Raw genomic sequence first — 22484 nt, forward strand, 5'->3', positions numbered from 1 at the left:
AGTCAAGAACATCACAAGTAATTATCAAGTATAAGAAAATCTTTTTGCCTTTCTGATTTACTAACACAATTAGCCCTAAAAATAGCGAAAACCCCAGTCCAATGTATATGACAGAGTAAAACAAGAAACACATTAAAAGCATGTACTTACATGTAATAGAATATATCCAATCATCCACAATTGACAAGAGAGAAGCTCCAAGACAAGATAGACCAATATCCACACATCAAAGTTCATCCATAAAGCTCCAATTCATCCGTTAGAAAAAGTGCGAAATTCTCAAGAGAGAGAAAAGATCCAATCCAAAGTGATGATGAACAAATGAGCTCATCTCCCTTGTATTTATACACAAATTATGTAATGTTCCAAACTTGGATAAACAATGATATGTAAAGAAAAAACAAATACAACACCAAAAATTTTAAACATTCAACAAATACTCATAAAAACTCCAGAAGCAAGAACCAGCTGAGCCATTTTATTAATCCAATGGAGCAAGTACAATAGTATGAAGAAGTGCACTTGGGCTTGCCTCAATGGCAAGCGCGACAGAACCTAGGTGATAAAACAATAATCTCAAACGCTGATAATAACTGCTCCAACGATGCTCTGCGCTGCCCAAAAAACTACACTGCTGGCTGGAAAGGAACTGCTAGAAACCCCACCTCCGGTGCTTAGAAAATGTTGCAAAATTAACCCCAAGCTCCTTGACCAAAACCCACCAAAACCCAGAAATGGTTTGGTTTGGTTCCAACCTCCCAAAATCGACCCCCAAGAGGCCCTACGCCCTCCAAGACTACTGAAGCACACAGCCTGCAAATATACCAACAAAATCCTCCTCCAGTGCTCCGAAAAGTAGAAATCACTTCCACTAGTGTTTCCCTTATCACTCTCGAGAAGGATCAACCTCAATAATTGAGACTCCACCTCCCACGTGTGCACAATATTCTCCCTCTGTGCTGGCCGAAGAAGTGCAAAAACCCCACTGAATAGAAGCTCTCTCTCTTAGCTCAAAAACTCACCCAAAAGGTAGCAAAACACCCAAGCCTCCCTTCCGGAATTTCTCCCGGCCAAAGCTCCTTTGAAAGATGTCAAAATCACAACTTGGCCTCCCCTCATTGTGTCCTTTAGGAATACGTACCACTTGGAGACACTAGATACAATTGCTGGAAATCACAATGAAAACCTCCTCCAAAAGAATGTAGATGAACCTCTCTAGGGTGGCACTCGAAGTCCCCCGAAGAAAGGGTGAGCTCTCCGCTTGAAGAACTCTTGCTAAACAACAAGTGACTCAGCTAAGCAGCTTGAGCAACCAAAGAGAAATTCGATATGCCAAAGATGATCAAATGAGGAGTGTTGCCTTCCTTTTATAGATTTCGTGGAGCACTTTTCCCTCCATTTTCCCTCCATCGTGGGTCCCTCACTTAACCATCGACTTCCCCTCTCATGCAATTCGAACTAGGGAGTGCGTATTTTCCTAGTGTGGGTGGCCCCCACGTGTAACTTAACCAAACCAAAATAACTTGCTACTAAAGTCTAAGCCTCCTAATAAAATTGAATGGGCCCCATCTCCTCCAAAATTGGCCCCAAAATGTAGAGATTAATCCTGTTCCAAATTAATTTAGGAAGGGACATTACAGTCCTCCCCTCCCAAATGTTGCTTGTCCCCAAGCAACTTCAATGCTGGATGCTCAAGTATGTGCTCACCCTCCCAAGTAGCATCCTCATCTAGTAAGCTCTTCCAACGCACCAAGTATTCTCTAATTATCCTGCTTCTGAGCTTCCTTTCCCTGGTCTCCAAGATGGCCTTTGGTTCTAAAACCAGGTGCCCCTCATCATCAAGTGGAGGCAACTCCACAACTGCTGTAACTTGTTGCCCCAACACCCTCTTGAGGCATGAAACATGGAAACTATTATGGATCCTACTCCTTGGTGGTAGCTCCAACTCATAAGCTACCTCTCCAACCCTCTTGATCACCCTGTAGGGCCCAAAAATCGTGCTTGAAGCTTTTCGGCCTCCTTCTGTTTCAAAGTGGACTGCTGGTATGGCTGCAATCGAAGGTACACCAAGTCCCCTTCCTCAAAATGCCTCTCCACCTGATGCCTGTCAACATATATCTTCTATTGATTTTGAGTTGTCTGTAAATTATCCTTAAGAGCCTTGAGGATATCTTGGCTCTCTAGGATCCAATCTTTGGCCTTTGGGGCCCGATTGTCTCCAAAAACAATGTCAGCAAAAGATAAAGCATCATAACCATATAGAGCACGGAAAGGAGTCATACCAATGGACATATGATGTGTCGTGTTGTAACAATACTCTCCCAAATGCAGCCATCGAATCCAAGCCTTTTGTTGCCCTGTCACATAGTTCCTGAGATAACCCTCTAGCCATTTGTTCACCCTCTCTGTCTGGCCGTCGGTCTGTGGATGGTAACTGATGCTCAGGGTGAGCATGGTGCCAACTAGCCTGAAAAGCTCATGCCAAAATCCCCCATGAATCAACTATCTCAGTCACTGACTATAGTCTTAGGGGGTCCGTGTAGGAGAAAGACCTCCTTAAAGAACAACTCTGCTACCTGTGAAGTTGAATACCATGTCGGAATGGCAAAGAAATGTGAAAACTTGGTCAGCTGGTCGACCACCACAAAAATGCAATCTTTCCCCTACACCGTGGGAAGCCTGGTGATGAAGTTGTTAATTTTAGGCAACAATGGTGTGTTCTATGCTTTAGAGCAATTTTACTTCAATTTCGTTATTAGCCCAGTATCAATATTCAGATTAGCAATCACATCAACATGATAGTAAAATGCGGATAGAACATAAACATAAATAGTAGAAGACAAGCCAAGACAAGAGGACACAAGATGTGGCACCAACCAGGGACAAACCCCAATGTGGGGAAACCCTTGATCAAATCTTCTTTTAGCCTTTAATAGTTAAACAGAGAGATAGTACAATTTACAAATCTGATAATTTATAGTAGCAGCGAAAGAGCCCTAACTAGAAAAGTCAATGTTGGTCAACAGGGCAGCTTTGACCCTCAGCAAATCGATCAACTTCAGTCAACTTCAACCTCCAAACAACAAGATAAAACAACCCTCAAAACAATCAAATTCATCCTGGTCAAAGTTTGTCTAATAACCCACCTGTGGTCAACCCTAGCTGCAGTCAACGTTGGTCAACAGTCAACGTTTAGCCTCGATTTCTGTGCCCAGAAATGCAGGCTGCCCAAACAGAGATGGCCCTCACAAAAACACAGTGAAAGGAGGTCAACGCATGTTGGTCAACGCTTGGTCAAACTGTCCAAATTCGGTCTCCTGAAATTTCGGCCTCTTGAAATTTCGCTCTCCTGAAATTTCGGACGTGTGGAGAGAGAGAGGCCCAGAAATCCGTACCCAATCAATGAGGAGAGAGAGAGACATGTTAATATGAGTGTGTTCAAATGAGGCTAAGTCACCTTCTATTTATATCCAACGTTGAGGATGAATAGACGTCACTGTTGGGCTTCTGAGCCTACATAAGTTTGTTGACCAACCTTGACAATTTGACCATAATCAAAATAAATTCATAACTTCATTTGTACATGTCAGAATCGAATGATCTTTAGATCAATCCTACACCTCCCGGAGAGAGGAATCCAAGAAAAATATCAGTTGTCATAAATAAGATGACCCATGTGGATTTTGGCTCTAGTTGCCAATTTTAGCACTCCCTCTCAACTAGGGAGAACTCCATCTGCTAATCCATCTACCAATCTGTACTATCTTTGCCATCAATGCACTGCTTTGCACTGCTCTGCTTTGCTGAACTATGACGAAGAAGAAGTGATCGAGATTGTATCATACCATTCTCTACTGACCCGAAGTCAGTCCCAATCAAAGGAGAGTGTGTCATACCACTCTTACTGACTCAAAGTCAGTGCCAATCAAAAGAGAGTGTCTCATACCACTCTTACTGACCCGAAGTAAGTTCCAATTGATTCTAGATCAATATCGGTCATCCTAGCATAGGGAGTATGGTAGTACATGATGTGTCCATTGGTAGTACTATGGTCCCTATCCTCATTTCCCTACCCATTAGCTAGATGAGAGATACTTCCCATGAGTCCCAGACTACATGGTTAGGATGTCTCAGCAGGAGAAGGATGAACCACTCATCCTGCCTACACGTCGTCAAGGGATATCGCAGGGGAAGGCTGAACCACTCACCTTGTACACAACAAACCACTAGGGGAAGGCTGAACCACACACCCTATGGTTGTTCATCGCTCCAAGAAGTACCCCAAGCCCCCCGGAGCTCCTAGAGCTCAATGTCCATCTCATACAGGACCCTCATAAGAGGGTCTCTCCACGACTCCAAGTCGTTCTCGGAAGGCCAAGAACTTGACCTTCCCTAGGGGCTTTGTCAGAGTATCGGCGACCTGCTCATGAGTCCTAATGTGATGGAGCATTATTGCTACTTATTATACCATATCCCGAATAAAGTGGTACCTGATATCTATGTGCTTGGAGCGATTATGAAACACAAGATTTTCTGATAATCGGATCCCACTCTGGTTGTCGCAAAGGATCATGGTGTTATCCAGCTCATGTCCAAACAACTTGTTGTCGCACAGATTGTCTAGGCAACGCTCAGACCGGGGGCTGTCACCCTAATCCCCGATCCCTCCGTTTAAGCTGTCTCCTTGAAGCAGGCTAAGGGGGGTAGACCCTATGGGAAAAAGGAAGACCAACTGGGAACCAGTTGGGTTGGGAGACACAGCAGGGGGAAACAAGCACTTGATCGATTTTAGAATTTGATTAGATCTTTAAATGCTTAAGACCAATGCCTTAGGCTGCTGCTGCTTATGAAGTAATTTAATGATTGCTTAAAAATATTTACAAAATATCAAACATGTAACGAGCATTATATAATCCAAGCAATGATTAATTTCACCAGATGCAAAATATTCAATAGATACGCAATGTTCTTAGCAAATAAATTTCAAAAGGTCAAATACTTCAAGAAACCACGAAATTTAAATGCTAACCAGTTTCAAATAGTTAATCTCCAGATATAAACATTTAAGCACAGTTAACTATACCACAACAAAAAAAAGGAATTTCCAATTTTTAATTAGTCTTTTTTTTCAAATTTTTTAATTTTTTTTTATTTTTTATAAAAAATAAATCTAAATCTAAATAAAACAAAGTCTGACTTTTAGATTTTTAATTTTGAAAATTTTAAAATGATTTTTATTTTTATTTTTATGAAAGTTAAAAAAAAAAAAAAAATCTAAATCTAAAGCTAACACCTTATCATATATACATAAAATGGGGAAAACTTATAAAATCTAAATTCTAAAAAAACTCAAATCTAAAACCTAAAAAAGAAACCTTTTTTATGCCCTTTTATTTATTTATTTTATTTTTGATTTTATGAATATTTTTTATGTTTTATATTTTTTAGAATTTTTTATTCTAAAGCCTTAGAATCCTTTAAACTAAACTAAGCTAATTCTAAGCTGAAATCTATTTAAATGAAATCGAAACTTTAACAAAGGTAATTAAATTCTAAACTATAAAAAATCAAATCAAATCTAAATTCTAATTAAAAATTTCAAAACACTCAAATCTGAATACATGAAACTAAAAAGAAAATCACGCTAACCCTAAGCTAAACTATACACATACATTTAAATCAAAAGATGAAATTGATGTGTGTAATGTGTTGAACGCAGGTCAGCAAACTGGACCACAGAGAGAAGAGTCTCACGTAGATTGTAAATGGTGAATCGAACCGGCGAGGGAGCCACGGAAGGGAAGCGCTGGACGGCTATGCAGAAATCCAGAGAAGGCCAGCGTAATGATGAAATTGCTGGGCCGAGATGTCAATAGACGGGTTGGAGGAAGCTTGTGCTGGGAACTACGTAGGGGGCTGGAGACTGCGTGAGAGTGAATGGCCAGCTCAAAAGAACGAGAATGGGAGTGCGATGCAGGTGGGCAACAAAGGCTGTGTGAAGAGTGAAGGAGGGTCAGCAGCAAACATAGTGGAATGAGGGTTTGCAGAAGGTATGACAACGTTTTTCGTGAAAAGAAGTGTGAGAGGGAAGTGAGATACGCATGGAGAAGGAGCAAAATGAAGAATGCAGGAAGGCGGAATATTAAATAGAAGATCAGATGAGATGGAGCAGAGGAATTCGTGTGAAAGGGAATGGATATGCAGCCAGGAAAGAGCTGTGTTTGCTTGGCGAGAGAGCTGGACTGGAGCAGCGTAAGGAAACGAGGATGGGGCAACGGATTTGATACAAGGACAGAGAAATGACAGCATGGAGAGGGTTTGGGAGATATCTACGTGGAGGTTTGGCAGTAATCCAGCTTGCTTAGAAAAAAAATTCGAAATTTTTTTCTGCAACAAAAATGAAACCCCGAGCAACAGAACTGTACACCTGCAAAAAATTGGTTATGAGGCCAGATCTTATCCTCCAGGGCCTAGATCTAGCTTTAAGATTGGAGCTCACCTTCAGATCTGCAACCTGTAAAAACAAGTACCCAGAAAATGTATGCGAGAATGAAACTAAAACCCTAAAAACCAACTAAATAATTACAATAATTACAAACTGAAGGCTCTAGGTAGCCAGATCTATCAGTATGCCACACAAAAAATATTTTCAGAATTTTGATTTTAACGTGAGATGCTTCATAAAACCCTTCATGCATTCATAAGAAAAATTCAAATGATAAGCTCAGGATCAAAATTGGCTGGGCCCTTCATAAAATGCCCTTTTCAGGAGTTGGCTGGTTCAGCCGAGAACTTCCCCAAACACCCGTTGATCTTCGAAATCTAGATTTTCCTACACAACTTACTTCAACCATTAACAAAGGAGGAGAAAACGATACTAAAATCCAAATGTAATGGAGATACCTACCATCATATTTAGAAATTTAACTACCATTCAAACCCTAGCGACTAAACAAGATACCTGTGTTTAAAATCACTCTTCATAAAGCTATCATCAATGGCTGAAATTAAAATCATGCACAGAAATAAAACATCTTACAACATTTCCAGAAGAGTAACACTAGCAAGATTTCAACCCCAAAGTCTTTCTTTATTGCACATGAAAAATGACTACAAGAGAGCTTTCTTTAGCACAAGACTCACAGATCGAATGATCTCAAATGACCCTTGACACCCTATTTAAAGGAAAATTTCCCCAACGGCTAGTTCGAGTGATCCATGTCAAAATGATCTCGACCGTTGATGAGGATCAAAATCTCTTTTAATCTCATCCGTCGAAATTTTAAATGCATTTTAATATATTAAAAAATTAAAATCTTGATTTCATTTCCTCAAAACTTTTACTTATTATTATTTTATTTTATTTTTCAATTTTATTTTATTTTATTTTTAATTTTTTAATTTTTTTAGTTTTATTATTTTTTATTATTCTTACTAGACCCTCGAACTTAGCCTTTGGAAAAAACACCTACGACCTAAGACTTATGAGGGGATAAAACATTTTCTAACCCTCAAGACACTTTACATCATGACTTGGACAATTTTACATCTCAAGGGGGAAAACCCATTTGACATATACCCTCATAGACTACCCAGTTCTATGACTCAAACATAATCTAGCAGATCAAGCAATTTGTAATAACCTAACCAAATAGTTAGAATTATCTCCAAATTACTTTTACATAAACTCGACCTAGCACACTAGGATTCCCCTTAGATTCTAATGACAAAATCCATTCCGGCTTTGGGGTTAGGATGAAGGAAAACTCTACCGATCATGGATCGGTGAGACAAAAAACCTTCTGGAACGTAGATTATCACTAGAAAATTAGGTTTGCCTAGGCAATTTTCATACATGATTTAGATCTGCTAAGATTATTTACAATTTACATATGCAGATTGGGTTTATAACATAACATGATCGGGCAGATGATGATAGTCGAATGGCACGGACACGTCGATCAAGCACTATCCCTTTTGTGAAAAGGGGGTGTACTGCTAAGGGTAGTTGACACGTAGTGGTCAACACAACTCACTGAAGAGCTTCCTCAACCAGCCAACTTCACAGGAGGCCATACTAACAACTATGTATTCGGCCTCGGCGGCGCTGAAGGCAATCGATTTCTGCTCCCTGCTCATCCAGGATATCGAAGTAGAACCCAAAGAAAAACAACATCCATAAGTGCTCTTGCGATCCACCACACTGCTATCCCAATCAGCATCAGAATAACCATGCAACCTCACATCTCCCACAGTGTATCTCAGTCCATGAGTGATTGTGCCCCGAAGATATCTCAGAAAATTCTTTGCACCAATCCAATGTATATGATGAGGCTCAACCATATATTGGCTCAATGTGTTAACTGCAAAACATATGTCCGGACGAGAGTTCACCAAGAACATCAGTGCTCCTATGAGTTGACGATACTCAGAAGCATTTCCCAATTCAGGTCCAACAACACTACCACATAACTTCTTAAAGTTAAGTTCCATCGGAGTAGTCACAGGCTTGCAGTCCACCATCCCAAATCTTTCCAATATCTTCACAACATATTTTCCTTGAGAGAGGAAAATTTCCCTTAGCTTCTGCCAAACCTCCAACCGTAGGAAATAGTGCATCGGTCCTAGGGCCTTCTTCTCAAATTCAAAAGCCAACTCCCTCTTACATTTGTGAATGAGAGGGTCTGCACTTCCATTAGCTCCATGCTTGATTTTGTAGAGCCACTTAGAGGTGACAACTGATTTGTCCTGGGGTCTAGGGACCACATCCTAGACATCATTCTTCATAATTGACTCGTATTCTTCATTCATAGCATCCTTCCATACTTGATGCTTCACGGCTTCTTCGAATGATGAAGGCTCATTTTGAATGATAGTGCTCATGGCGGTCAAATATCCTTGATACCTGTTTGGCTTCTTTCTTTCACGAAAAGTCCCCCTTGGTGCAATGTGTCTCTCGGCATCTTCGAGAGTCTCCCTAAGCCATGAGGGTCTCCTTTTGGAGGAGGAGGGCTCATGAGGAGGAGGATCAATAGGATCCATAGGTTCATCAACATCAGGCATCGTTTCGTCTTCTTTTGCACCCTGATTTCCGGTGTCAGCTTCTTTGTCCTTCCTTAGGATAGAAGGTTGTTGATCTTCCCGAGGGCCATATCTTCGTCGAAGGTGACATCATGACTTATCTCAACTTCCTTTTGACTAGCCACATAAATTCTATATCCCTTAGAATTTTCACTATAGCCCACAAAGATTCTGTTCTTCCCAGATGCACCCAATTTGCTTCTTTTCCCTTTTGGCACATGAAAATATGCAGGACTTCCAAAAATTCTAAAATGAGAGACATCGGGTTTCTTACCAGTGAACATTTCTTTGAGAGCCTTGGAGTCCAATGCTTGACGAGGGCATCGGTTTTGAACATACATGGCGGTATTTGCACCTTCAGCCCATAGGAACTTCAAAAGGCCTTGATCATGAAGCATGGCATTAATTGCTTCTACAATAGAGTGATTCTTCCTTTCAGCCACACCATTCTGCTCCGGAGTGTATGGCATTGTAGTCTCCCTCTTAATGGCAACTTCTTTGCAATAATCTTGGAATTCATTGGATTCGTACTCGGTCCCATTATCAGTCCTCAATATCTTGATTTTCTTCTCAGATTGGTTTTTGATCAAGGCTTTGAAGTGTTGGAACCAGGTGAACACTTCATCCTTCTTCAAGAAGTAGATCCAGGTCTTGTGAGAATAATCATCCGTAAAGGTGAGATAATATAAGTATCCTCCCAAAGAGTTTACGGGCATCATACTAGATATGTCGGAGTGGATCAATTGCAATATATCTGTGGTCTTGCTATTACTTGAGGGGAATGGTCCCCTTGTAAGTTTTCCTTTGGCACATCCCGGACATACACCTTCATGCTCTACTTTGAACTCGGGCATACCTGTCACCATCTGTCTCACATCGGGTAGGGCCTTATAATGAAGATGGGCAAACCTCCAGTGCCATAGTTCAGATTGTAGAGATGTGTCGCAAGACATGGCTCCCAATGGACTTCCTCCAACTTGATACAATGTGTCAACCCTGAACCCCAGAGTAAAAGCATCTTTAAAATTTCTTTTCCAAACATGTACCTTTCCATCGATGAATTCCACCTTGAATCCTTTGTCCTCCATGGCTGAAATGGATAGCAGGTTCTTCTTGAAATCAGATACGTATAGTACTTCTTGCAAATGATTAGTGTTACCTTGATTCAATTGAAGGGTAACATTCCCTACTCCCTTCACGAGATAGGTGGCATCGTCTCCAAGGATGATCTCCAAGTTTGTCTCCTTTTCTATTAGATTAGAGAGGGCTTCCTTGTATCTGGTGAAGTGCCTTGAGGCACCACTATCAATCAGCCAATTTCACAAAGTGTCCTGAGGAGAGGTAGTGGAGAGGGCCGATATAAGATAGTACTCTTTTTGCTTATTGTTAACAAAATTTGGTTCTTCATACCTGGAGTTCCTTGATTTCTTAGAGGGTTGACCATGTCCTTAGTGTCCCACATTCCTTTTTTCTTTGCCATTGGACTTGCCATTTCTTTGATTGTTGTTGTTGAAGTTGCCCCTGGAATGATTGTGATCATCATTATGTGTTAAAATTGCCAACTAGGGCCAAACTCCATGTGGGTCATCTTATTTAGGGCAGCTGATATTTTTCATGGATCCCTCTCATCGAGACGTGTAGGATTGATCTAAAGATCATCCGATCTTGATAAGTATTCATGGAGTTATGAATTTATTTGTGTTATAAGACAATTCGTCAAGGTCGGCCAACAACCAAATAAACCCCACATGTGCTCAACATTTTAGTATAAAAGGAGATGACTTGAGAGTCATTTCACACACAACTTCTCTCTTGATTTCTCTCCACTTGTCTTGGGTTTTAGTGTGAGAGAAATCTAGGAGGAAGTAGCCCTAACGCAGTCCTAAGGAGGATGCCCTAGCGCAGTCCTAAGGAGGATGATCTAGCTCTCAACGCAGTTATGGAGGAGAGATCTAAATGCTGTCCTAAAGGGATCATGACACCTAGCCGCAGTCAAGGAAGTCTATCTACGCTGCTGTCTAAGGAAGACCCACACACACAATCCCTAACTGCAGTCAAGGAGGGTTAGGTGCCCTAGATAATGAGTGATGACTCAGCCATCCCATACGCTATCCTAACCAGGCTGTCTAAAGCCTATCACAATTAGATTAAGAAGGCCAAGGAGATTCTGGACAACGTGATATTAAGGAGGTCGAGCAATGGATGTATTTGAGGACGGTTCTCTCGTGTAACAAGTCGAGTAAATGGATGACTAGGCCATAGCTAAGGCAACATTCCAACGAGGGAAAAAGTACTATCTCAAGGCCATTTCAGGTAACCGAATTATTGGAAGGAGGGCCGTGAAGCTTTGCTAGAGGGTCGAGGCTAGAAGAGACTGTTTAGAGGTGGGCAAACCCTTAACCAGGTTGCTGCAAATCTATGGAAGCTTGCTGTGAGGGCAGGCCGTGGACCTTGTAAGGACTAGAACCGCCCAAGATTATTGTGAAGGGTCACATCCCCACAAGGAAGGGTAGCGGCATCACCTTGGAGCAAATTTGGGCGGAAAAGAAGGTTGGCAAAGGGACTGTGATATGCCCTAACCAGGCCTAGTTTGCAGCAAACTAATCAGACCTCAAAACAGTGAGTTAAGGTATGTTGTCTATGACACTTCTTGTAGGTGTTGGATCCTAGATGAGGATCAGTTTGGACCAGATTGTTGGGCAGTCAGTGGAGGTCAAATTGGTGGCTGTTCATAATGGTATGATACATGGGACAACAACAACAACAAGGGTCCTTGTTGGAGCAAGGTAAATGGGATAGCTAGGTAATAGAGCTTGGTGCAACAAACTATCTTAGGAGTAGTTGTCACTAACAGTGCTGTCACTAACAGTGGGACAACAATGCTAGTAGCTATGACAACATGATAACAGCAATGTTATAATGATGGCTTGGTTCAGCAGTGCTAAACATTGGAACAACATGTGTGACAACAAGGTACAACAGTGCTAAACATTGGGATAAGCAGTGTGACAACATGGTGCAACAATGGCACATGAGACAACAAGCACATGATGCAGTACAATGATGGGTACAGTCATGATTAGTGAAGCATGATGAGATGCAACATAGTGATGATGGGTGCAGCATGATGCAACACGGTGAAGTGCAACATGATGACGAGGTGCAGCACAACGATAGGTGAAGGAGTCACCTTGGAGAATCAGTTGAAGCAGCATGTCTTCAACTGATCTCCTGTATCATCTTCTTAGAGATGATCTATGCTCTTATTTAGATAAGTCAAAGTGTTGACTTCTATTGTAAATGTACTATCTCTTTCTCTCTCTATCTCTCTACTGAACTATTGAAGAACATATGAGAAGAATTGATCAAGGGTTTCCCCACATTGGGGTTTGTCCCTAGCTAGTGCTACATCTTGTGTCCTCTTGTCTTGGCTTGTCTTCTGCGATTTATGTTTATGTTCTGTCTGCAGTTTACTTTAATGCTGATGTGATTGCTAATCTGGAAAAGATATTGAGCTAACTGTGAAAATTGAAATAAATTGCTCTAAGCATAGAACATACCTAAAATTAACATTATGGGATGTGTCCCTTCTGTTTGGACACTCCCTTGCATAGTGGCCAAACTTATTGCAAACAAAGCACCTGCCCTTCCTTCCACCCTTATATGCATGCTTTCCATGGAAATGACCTTTAGACCCTGCATTATTTCTCCTTTTGGCAAGAGTGGAGAATGCAGTGGGGTTGCTTCTATTAGAAGGCATTTCTTGCTCTAGCATTCTTGTTTCTTCGTGAATGCATCTCGACATCAATTCTTCAAACCCTGGATTCGATCATTGTTGAGGACAGTGGTTCTAAATACATACCACTCAGGTGGGAGTCCTCCAAGGATGGTGAGAGTAAGTTCTTTGTTAGGAATGACGTCTCCAATTGAGAGTAGATCATTCTTGATCTCAGTAATTCTCAAGAAATAGGTTGAATATCCTCGTCCTTGCCCTTCTTAATATCCTTCAACTTATTCTTGAGAAATAGAATTTGATTAGCATTACTAACCTTGAACATGCCGACCAACTTGCCGTAGATCTCCTTGGATGTCTTCAATTCGGAGATGTAGGCCACTAGATGCTTGTCAATGGAATCCCTGATAATCTTCTTTGCTTTGACTTCAGCCCTATTGTACTTGGTCTTCGCAGAAATCAGTGCATTTGAAGGAGGTTTAGGGATTTTACCCTGCACATAGTCCATCACTTCTTTTTCTTCCAAGGTCAAATCAAGAGACATCTTCCATCCATGATAGTCAGATTTATCATGGAGCTTGTCTTCAACAGAGAACTAGGATGAGGAACCCATTGAACCTTTTGTCCTTGTCCAACTGCCTTTGGTGATTTCTTTTTCACTCTTGCTTGGGCTTTGTCTTCATCTCACCTCTGATACCATGTTAATTTTAGCAACAATGGTATGTTCTATGCTTTAGAGCAATTTTACTTCAATTTCTTTATTAGCCCAGTATCAATATTTAGATTAGCAATCACATCAACGTGATAGTAAAATGCAGATAGAACATAAACATAAACAGTGGAAGACAAGCCAAGACAAGAGGACACTAGATGTGGCACCATCCAGTGACAAACCCCAATGTGGGGAAACCCTTGATCAAATCTTCTTTTAGTCTTCAATAGTTCAGCAGAGAGAGATTGTACAATTTGCAAATCTGATAGTAGCAGCAAAAGAGCCCTAACCAGAAAAGTCAACACTCGTCAACATGGCAGATTTGACCCTCAGCAAATCGGTCAACTTCAGTCAACTTTGGCCTCCAAAAAACAAGATAAAATAGCTTTCAAAAAAGTCAAATTTAGCCAAGTCAAAGTCTGGTCAAACAACCCACCTGCGGTCAGCGCTGGTCAACAATCAATGTTTAGCCTCGATTTTTGTGCCCAAAAATGCGGGCTGCCCAAACAGAGATAGCCCTCACAAAAACACAGTGAAAGGAGGTCAATGCATGTTGGTCAAAGCTTGGTCAAATTGTCCAAATTGGGTCTCCTGAAATTTCACTTGTGAAATTTCGGCCTCCCTAAATTTTGGCCTCCTGAAATTTCGCTCTCCTAAAATTTCGGATGTGTGGAGAGAGAGAGGCCCAGAAATCCGTACCCAATCAATGAGGAGAGAGAGAGAGAAGTGTGAAGACGAGTGTGTTCAAATGAGGCTAAGTCACCTTCTATTTATATGCAACATTGAGGATGAATAGACGTGACTGTTGGGCTTTTGAGCCTACATAAGTTTGTTGGCCGACCTTGACAATTTGACCATAATCAAAATAAATTCATAACTTCATTTGTACATGTCAGAATCGAATGATCTTTAGATCAATCCTACACCTCTCGGAGAGAGGAATCCAAGAAAAATATCCACTGTCATAAATAATACGATCCATGTGGAGTTTGGCCCTAGTTGCCAATTTTAACAGAAGTCCATAGAGATACTCTCCCATTTCCCCTTAGAAATGGGAAGAGGCTGTAATAGTCTTGCTGGATGGGTCAATCTGAAAATTTCTAAATAGAAATCCTACTGTAGTGATTAATATTATTTCTTCTACTTATTATCTCAGAAATAAGTTATCTACAGTGTTCTTCCGACAAATATTGAAATATATTCTACTGCAGCCTTCACAACTGAAACATAAATGTAAGGAATTATACTGGCACAAATACAATCACAATGACACAATTATTTTTGGATAATCATCCCCAGAAAAACCCAATGTGACAAAACTGGTGAAGTAGATGAGGTTTTTTATTATTCTTCAGCAAATTTGTACAAAATATAGTGAGCAAAATAGGAATGAGAAATTTTACAGACACTTCTTGACCAAGTTCCACCTTAGATGAAGCACTTCTTCCCTGGAATCCTTCTGATCCTCTCTACATCAAACTGATCCTCTTTGATACTTGGTGTTGAATAGCCTCCAGAAAGCTAGAGGGTTCTTCAACATGAGCAACCAATGCTTGGTATCTATCTGGTTGTCTACGCTGCCTCTTCTCGGCTCTAGGAGATCCAACAAACTCCTCTTCATCCCTCAGTGTCTGTCGTACTTCTCTGCTGTAATATCCGTTATTAGGAATATTCCTCAAACACAAGCAATCTCCAACCAGAGATGGACTAGGAGGGCATTTACCAGATATGTTGCCTCTGAAAAGAGGATGAGATCTGGAGGCTACCTGGCCCTTTCCAGACTTTGTCTAAGAGTATAGGAGAAAACACACAAGTGGTATAATAGCCGAGAAGCTCAAGAGATAAAAATAACAATGGTGCAACATATAACAATATAACCATAAGCAGATACTCAAGAAATGCAGAGAGAAATGCTAAGCCATTTTATTATACTGAGTAATAGAATGAGTACAGGAGGTGATCAGAAAGATGGCACCTCGACTTGCACAAGGCAAGTGAAGAAATACACTCAGAACAACAAAGGAATGGCTCCTCTGAACTGCATCCAAGTTGCTGGAGAACTGCCGTGCTGCTGCTACTGCTAGAAATCAAATGAGGATTTGGGCCTGCTCCCCTCCTCAGAAAAGGCTGAAACTCTGGAATCAGACTCTACTCAAGAAACCTAGAAAAACCCAGAAGGCTTTTATGAAATGGCCGACCCCCGAAAATCACCCCCTTGGGGTTCTGCACAGTCCCTCAATGCTCTGCGCTGCCACTGAATGGAACCCTCCAGAAATCTGCCTGAAACCTCTTCCCAAACTCTCCAATATGCAAGGGCTGATCTCCTGCTCTATCTCTCAGCACAAATCCCACTGTAGACCCTCAACCCAGACCTCCTGCTAGAAAGAACTGCATCACCCCTCTCAGTCCTGCGCAGTCCTCCAAAACGCTGGTGAAACTGCTGCTAAAATGCTGATGAAACTACTGCTGAAATGCCAATGGAAATACCTTGCCCGAGCAGGCACTCGAAGTCCCCCGGGCCTAAGGGTGAGGAATGTGGACCTAATGGAGGAATGTGGACCCAGTGGAGGAATGTGGACCCAGGTGGGAGAAATGATGAATGGGGTAATAATGAATGGAAAGAGGGTAACATAAGTGGATAAGGGAGCGGGACCACGCAACCCAAATCAGGGTTTCCCATGAAATACCATCCCTAGAGCCAAATAGTCAGTAAAAGAGGTCCCACGGGACTAGAATCCAAGGTTAATACCTAAAAGGGGTCGAGGGGACAAGGACACAAACCTAACCCATTCTTTTTGCCAAATCCCTCCATTAATGCATGCCCAGAAGTTTCGATGATAAACAAACTACAATACTCAATTTCCAAATGACAAGGCATACCTTTAGGTTCGGAGGCCCACCTTTAAACATACGATCATGGCAGATGGGCGAGGGACCACTTGGCTGGCTCAGGTGGCGGAGAAATGGCACAATGAGCTAGCTAGTGGCTACAAGGGCTACTAGCTGCTGATTTAGGACCATCTTGGAGAAATTTTTTTCTCCTAGGGATATCACCCCCAAAATGGTGGGTAACAAGGATGTGGAAGGGCTAGGCATTGTAGAAGGTGTGCGCGAGGATTGGGTTTCCCCCACTGCTGAGAAGCTTGTGGATCTATTTGCAAGCTCAAGCCTTGCTTCTTCTTTTTGATCTCTCTTCTTATGCATTTGAAAAATGGATTGGTTTGCAATATGGATAATTTTTGTGGTGGCTACTGGGAAAATGTCCACTTCATTCTTTGGTATTCTGGCAAGGTGGTATTTCAAATGGCTAATTCCACCAAGCATTTCCATACCACATAGCTTGCAATTTAACCCCATTCTATTATGACCCTCATAGGGTAGACCACACTCCTAGATTGGATCAGCATTTTGATTCTTGGAATGTGTAGTTTATAGACTCTAGTCTAGAGCACTGATTCAATTTGTAAACCTATGGGACAAAAAAATGAGAGGAACTTAGAATTACAAATTTTGAAATAGAATACAAATCCACAAAATTGAAAAAACATGAAAAATGCTCCAATGAAAATACTCTAGCTACATAAGTATTAAATTCTCCATTCAAAGGGAGAAAAAAGACTTATATCTAATGAACATTGCATACCCTATACTAGATCTTGAAAAACAAAGAAAATGAAGGAGATTTTTTTTTACATACCTGGAAATGTGGAAATGGTATATTGGAATAGATATCCACTCCACAAATACTCAACTAATAGCAAATAAATCTATGGAAATCCCTTTGTTCGCTAGTTATAGTCAGGTCACAAGGTCACTATACCTCTCAGAGCTTAATCCCAGCAAGCAAAAAACCGAAATGATAAAAAAAAAACTAGACCTGGACACTTAAAAATGAAATTCGGTGCAGCAGGGCAATAATTTCGTTCGACTTGCAATAATTTCCGGAATTTATTTTGATAAATTAAATTATCGTGACAATTTCGAATTCCCCAATTTATTGCAATAATTACCGATGATAATATCGGCAAGGTTTATTTCGGCAATAATATCGTGATAATTCCGATATTATCGCAATATGTGCAACACTGAGAATAATAATAAAATAGTAAAATAAAATACTTTTGGAAGATTGGGGATCTATCTATCGGGCCTTTAAAAGGAGGAGGAAGAGATCATTTGGGACATCTTGGATTTGAGTATTTGTCTTTGTGAGAGGTATTGAGAACGTAGTTCTCAACTTCAGTCAGCCCCGGGATGAAAACCCTCGGGTGATTCGGTGAGGGTGGAAGAAAACCCTTCTTATCCCTTGGTGAATTCATTCAGAATTCACAGGTGCAACTATTGATTTTTCAGAGAGTTTTGGAAGCCAGTTTATCCATCTCAGCTATGTTCATGTAATCTTATATTTAGTAATTAAATAAAGTCTAGTTCTGGAGTATTTCTTATGAGTTTATAGCATTTCTGGTTTTCACATTGCAATTCTATTTTATTTTTGCCATAATTTCATGGTACCTGTTCTGCAATTGCTTGAAGAAATTTATGGTAAAAAATTTTAAGCAGTTTTTCAAGAAATTTAGGCATAAATGTAATTGGGGGTATTACGATCTTAATAATAAATTTCTTTTCCAAGTTCTTTCAACCTACAAAAATTGAACATTTTATAGCTTTCATGTGGGCCACTTGGTTATAGTTTGTTTACAATGTGATTTTAATGGATGATTGTGTAGCTAAATCAGACGTGTTTTTTTACAGCTCGTTACTTCATATTGTAAGAGTGAACAAGCTGAATAATGCATTATATTTGTTACTTTTGACTGTAGTTTTCTCAATTAACATCGAACAGATTATTTACTGTGATTTAAATGCTTTTCTATTGTTTCCTCTACGGCGGTTAAAATTTACTGTCAGTTTAGGATTGAAACATATTCTGTTGTATCCAGTTTCGTGGCAAGGAAGTAATACGTATCCAAAACTTTAGATCTGCTTCTGTGTATGACATTGCAGCTGTCCATTCGAGTGCTTATGTAATGGGCTTGGAAAAGGTAGTTTCTTTCACACTGCTATTTAGGATATATATGCCTCGTTGCTTCTCAATAAATGGTGTATTCTGGTGTTGGAAAGACCACACTACTTTTTGTTTCTTTGTTCTTTATGGACAATAGATCTCGGTTATTAGCTTTTTTTTTTGAATAGTACTTATATTATGCAGAAAGGCATACTGATACAAGTACAGTTCTTATCTATCTTAGTGAGTTAAAACTGCAAAGAAATCATAATAAGCCTTACCAGATATATTCTAAGCATGCTGTATCGACAAAAAGCCTTTATCTAACTTGAGCAGATAACGTATCAAATGCTAGCATCCAAAAGGACTGAGTCATCCTTCCAAAACCATCAAATACATACCTATAGAGAATCCTCAACTGCGAATACAAATATGAGGATCAAATATTATAGCAGGTGTCACTATAATAACTCAATCCAGGAGATCAGCAATCAATGAGTAGGGAAGCACGCATGGATGTCTCCTTCTAGGAGGATATGAATTTTTCCTATATAATATTCCAACATGTTGCTTAGCCTAGGAGCAGAGATATGCTTGACTGTCTCTGGTCTTCCACAATGTGGGAACTTGCCATTTGTTACATCAGTTTTGACTATTTTAGACCAAGTAGGCAGTCCTTGGTATAAAACCAGCCATTCAAACGCTTGAATATTATAGGATAATCTATATGACCAGACAGTACTAACTCTGGTGATCCAATGAAATTCACTATCCTAAGTACCCTTCTCTTGTTCAATACTGAGGTCAGCAGGGCTTGTTTGTGTATGAACAAATAGAGTTTCCTGCTACTGTACTCAAACATAGATTTAACATTTGCATAACAATTTCTCCAAATAAGGCCATGTAAGAGTCTATTCATTTTAGACAGATCCTACACTGAACAAGTGACTATAATATAATTGTCTAACAATATGTTTCACAGAGGTGAAAAGAACCTTGTTGGACAGTTACACTTCATATTGTATGACATATCATATTTGCAGATGATATCTTGGAGCATTGTAATGTTCCCAAATTTTGTGAGTGCAAAATTCACTAAGGAGTTTTGCCGATTTTTGGTGATATTAAATAAAAAAGAGAAGTGGGAGAAAAGTGGTAATTATTATTTTAGTGAAGAATGGCGGCAAACTAATATTTTATTAGTGGAAGGTGGTGATCACCAAGGAAGAGGGATAACAATTATAAATAAAGCTTGGAGGCCTCCATTTGGTATCTTTTGATTATTTGACAATTTAACACTAGTTCTCTTGAGCTGCTTAGCCAAGACAGTCTGTGCTATTCTGCACAAGGAATTTCTGAGCGGGAATTCCACCCTCATTTCGGAGAACTTCACATGTCTCCCTAGTGAGGCAATTTGGGGAGCTCAATTCAGAGCTTCCATTGGACATCATTGTAGGAGTTTACTTAGTAGTGCACATTTCTTGAGTGCAAAGGTATTTTTGTGGAGCACATTGTGGGAGCACACGTGGGTTAGAGGCTCCGGGCTTTTGCAGGGAATTTTCTTATTGTTAGCCCAAAGTTTGGACAATGATTTGCCAGGTTGGATTGGAGGTTATTATCTGGGTCGATTTTTCTGTCTTTTGGCAAGGGCGCAGAAGCTATTTGGACAAGTGTTGCGCAAGGGTTTAAAGAAGTGGTGCTGGGAGGGATAAGGGCTGAAGATAGGAAGTATTTCTTATTGGCGAATTTCGCTGGAGTTGGGAGAATTTTCCCATGGTAGATTTGGGCATAATTCAGTAGTATCAAATTCTGGGGCGTTTTCTGGCCAAATTGGGCAATTCACACTTGTTGGGGGTCACCAGGGGTCGGTGGATTTAGCCCAAACCCTTTTTGGGTTTATGGAAAGGAGCCTCCGGCTAATTTTACAAAATTTTCTAGGCGATATTCGAGTTTGAAATCCTCATTCTTATAGCAGGGTATATTGTTGATTAACTAGTAAATTTGCATAACTTTGTGGGTTCAGTTTTGGCTTGGAGTTGGGCCAAATTTTTGAGTATTTTTGGGTACGAAGAGTGGAGCCCGTGGTTGCAATTTCAAAGTGATCCAGGCATTCTTCAGAGCAAAATATTTAGTCCCACTCTAGCAGCAACAACACTAATTTCTAGGGTAGCGCGCAGTACTAGTTTGGGCCAATATTTCCTTCTCATCAAAGTTGTCTCACCTGAGTTTTGCATAGCTTGCAGTAGCAAGACCAGGTTCAATTTTCCTTATTCATTGTACTCATCATTTTCGAGATTATTAAAATGGCTCAACTGTTTTGCTTTATTTTCTTGGTGTTTTGATATGCATGTGCAGTGTTTGTTTATGGTTGTTGTTCCTTTTGTTGATTTTGGGTAGCATCGGATGTGCTCTAGCCACGAAAATTGGTGGAGAGGCTAAGGCACATGAGATTTCCATACCCAGAAAGGGTTTGGGCAGATTCTAAACAGTTTGGGAGATATTAAAATAATTAATATTTTAATGGAGTCCCTAAGTCTAAACTTAGGGAAAATAAAATATTGATGTGAATTAATATAAAACTGTGTTAGAATGGTCCAAAAGTCATGGATCAAGCTAGATCTAATCTTAGCCGTTGATTAGGGACTTAATCTCGGCCGTTCATTTGTCAATGAGAAAAGTATAAGAGGAGGCTTGAGGGTCACTTGGAGAACATGCCAAGAGATCAAGATTTCGACTTTTTGGGGCTGGGTTTGCTGAGAAAGTTGAGAGAGTGATCAGAGTTGCAGCTGAGGGGCAGTGAATACAAAAGCAGAGAGGCAGAGATAATGCTAGGAGGATCAACGCAACAGCCAGGAAAGCTGATGCAGAGGGCAGAAGCCGGAACTGCCGGGAACAACCAGAATTGCTGGAAAAGCTGACATAGAGGGCAGATGTCGGAACTGCCGGGAATAGCTGGAACAACCAGAACTGCCGAGAAAGCTGACGCAGAGGACAGAAGCCGAAACTGTTGGGAACAGCCGAAACTACTGGAACAACCGGGAAAGCTGATGTAGAGGGTAGAAGCCGAAATTGCCGAGAACAGCCAGAACATTCGGGAAAGCTAACGCAGAGGGCAGAAGAGGCTGATGCTGTCCCTAGAGGCTGAGACTGGCGTTTTTCGTGGGGCAGATTGGAGCTGAGAAGTTGCCGGAGTACTACTACCGGGATTATTCTCTATTGGGTGAGCTAGTTTTGGCACCCAGATTGTATTCAGAAACTGCATAATAATAAAACCCTTAGATAGCTGCATCGGTTTTCCCGCATTGGGTTTTTCTAGGGACATTGGTCCAAAAACAACGGTGTCACTTGTGTGCTTGTTTTGTTTCCTTCAGTTGATGATCTGTAATGTGTTGAGCATGTACTTGTATTTATTTCCAGTATTTACATGGTAAATAACTTGTTAATTATCAGAACAAGTAGGTAGGAATAAATCAGAAAGTACATAAAGGGTTTGTAACGGGTTAGACTTAGAAATTCCAACACCTTGTACATGTTTATGTTATTTACTGTAAATTTTCAATTTGGAATATTACAGTGGTATCAAAGCATGATCTTGGCCAACTATGGGGAAGCTAGCAAGATCATGAAGGTGTTGGGGCATGTATACACAGTGACGGGTGAAACCATAGACAAATCCATGGCTCAAGGAAGATTCAGTATGCAAGAATTTTGGGGTGGATTTTGCTGGAATGATGAGAGGTTGGTTTAGTTGAGGAAGGTGACAGACCAAATCCATCCTCTGCCTTACAACAGAGACAATAGAAGTGCACAGGCCATGGGGGTGCAACCATTTACACCATGTCGGGAAAGTCGACAAAATCTGGGCACTAGACCTCCTCAAAGGTAGTGGGCAAAACAACAACAGTTAGAGGGTGAGACCAGGGGGCTATTCTGCTGGTGGAGACCTGGCTTTA

General features: G+C 40.6%; 1 protein-coding gene across 7 annotated transcripts in view; it reads left to right on the plus strand.

Annotated features, from left to right (window-relative positions):
- The window catches only part of HDA14 (histone deacetylase 14), a 459743-nt gene that overhangs the window by 187101 nt on the left and 250158 nt on the right, over positions 1-22484 (plus strand). For 5 of the 7 annotated variants that reach the window (XM_089416198.1, XM_089416197.1, XM_089416192.1 and 2 more), the window contains exon 4: positions 18467-18568. The exons of the other annotated variants lie outside the window; for them this stretch is intronic. In XM_089416198.1, coding sequence (XP_089272324.1) covers positions 18467-18568 — 102 coding nt within the window. The remainder of the gene's footprint in view (positions 1-18466; positions 18569-22484) is intronic. 7 annotated transcript variants of the gene reach the window in all.

Source organism: Pinus tabuliformis, chromosome 3_2 (genome assembly GCF_031772625.1).
Source record: "Pinus tabuliformis cultivar Carrire ecotype Pingquan chromosome 3_2, CPIR1, whole genome shotgun sequence".
In the NCBI taxonomy this organism is placed as follows: domain Eukaryota; kingdom Viridiplantae; phylum Streptophyta; class Pinopsida; order Pinales; family Pinaceae; genus Pinus; species Pinus tabuliformis.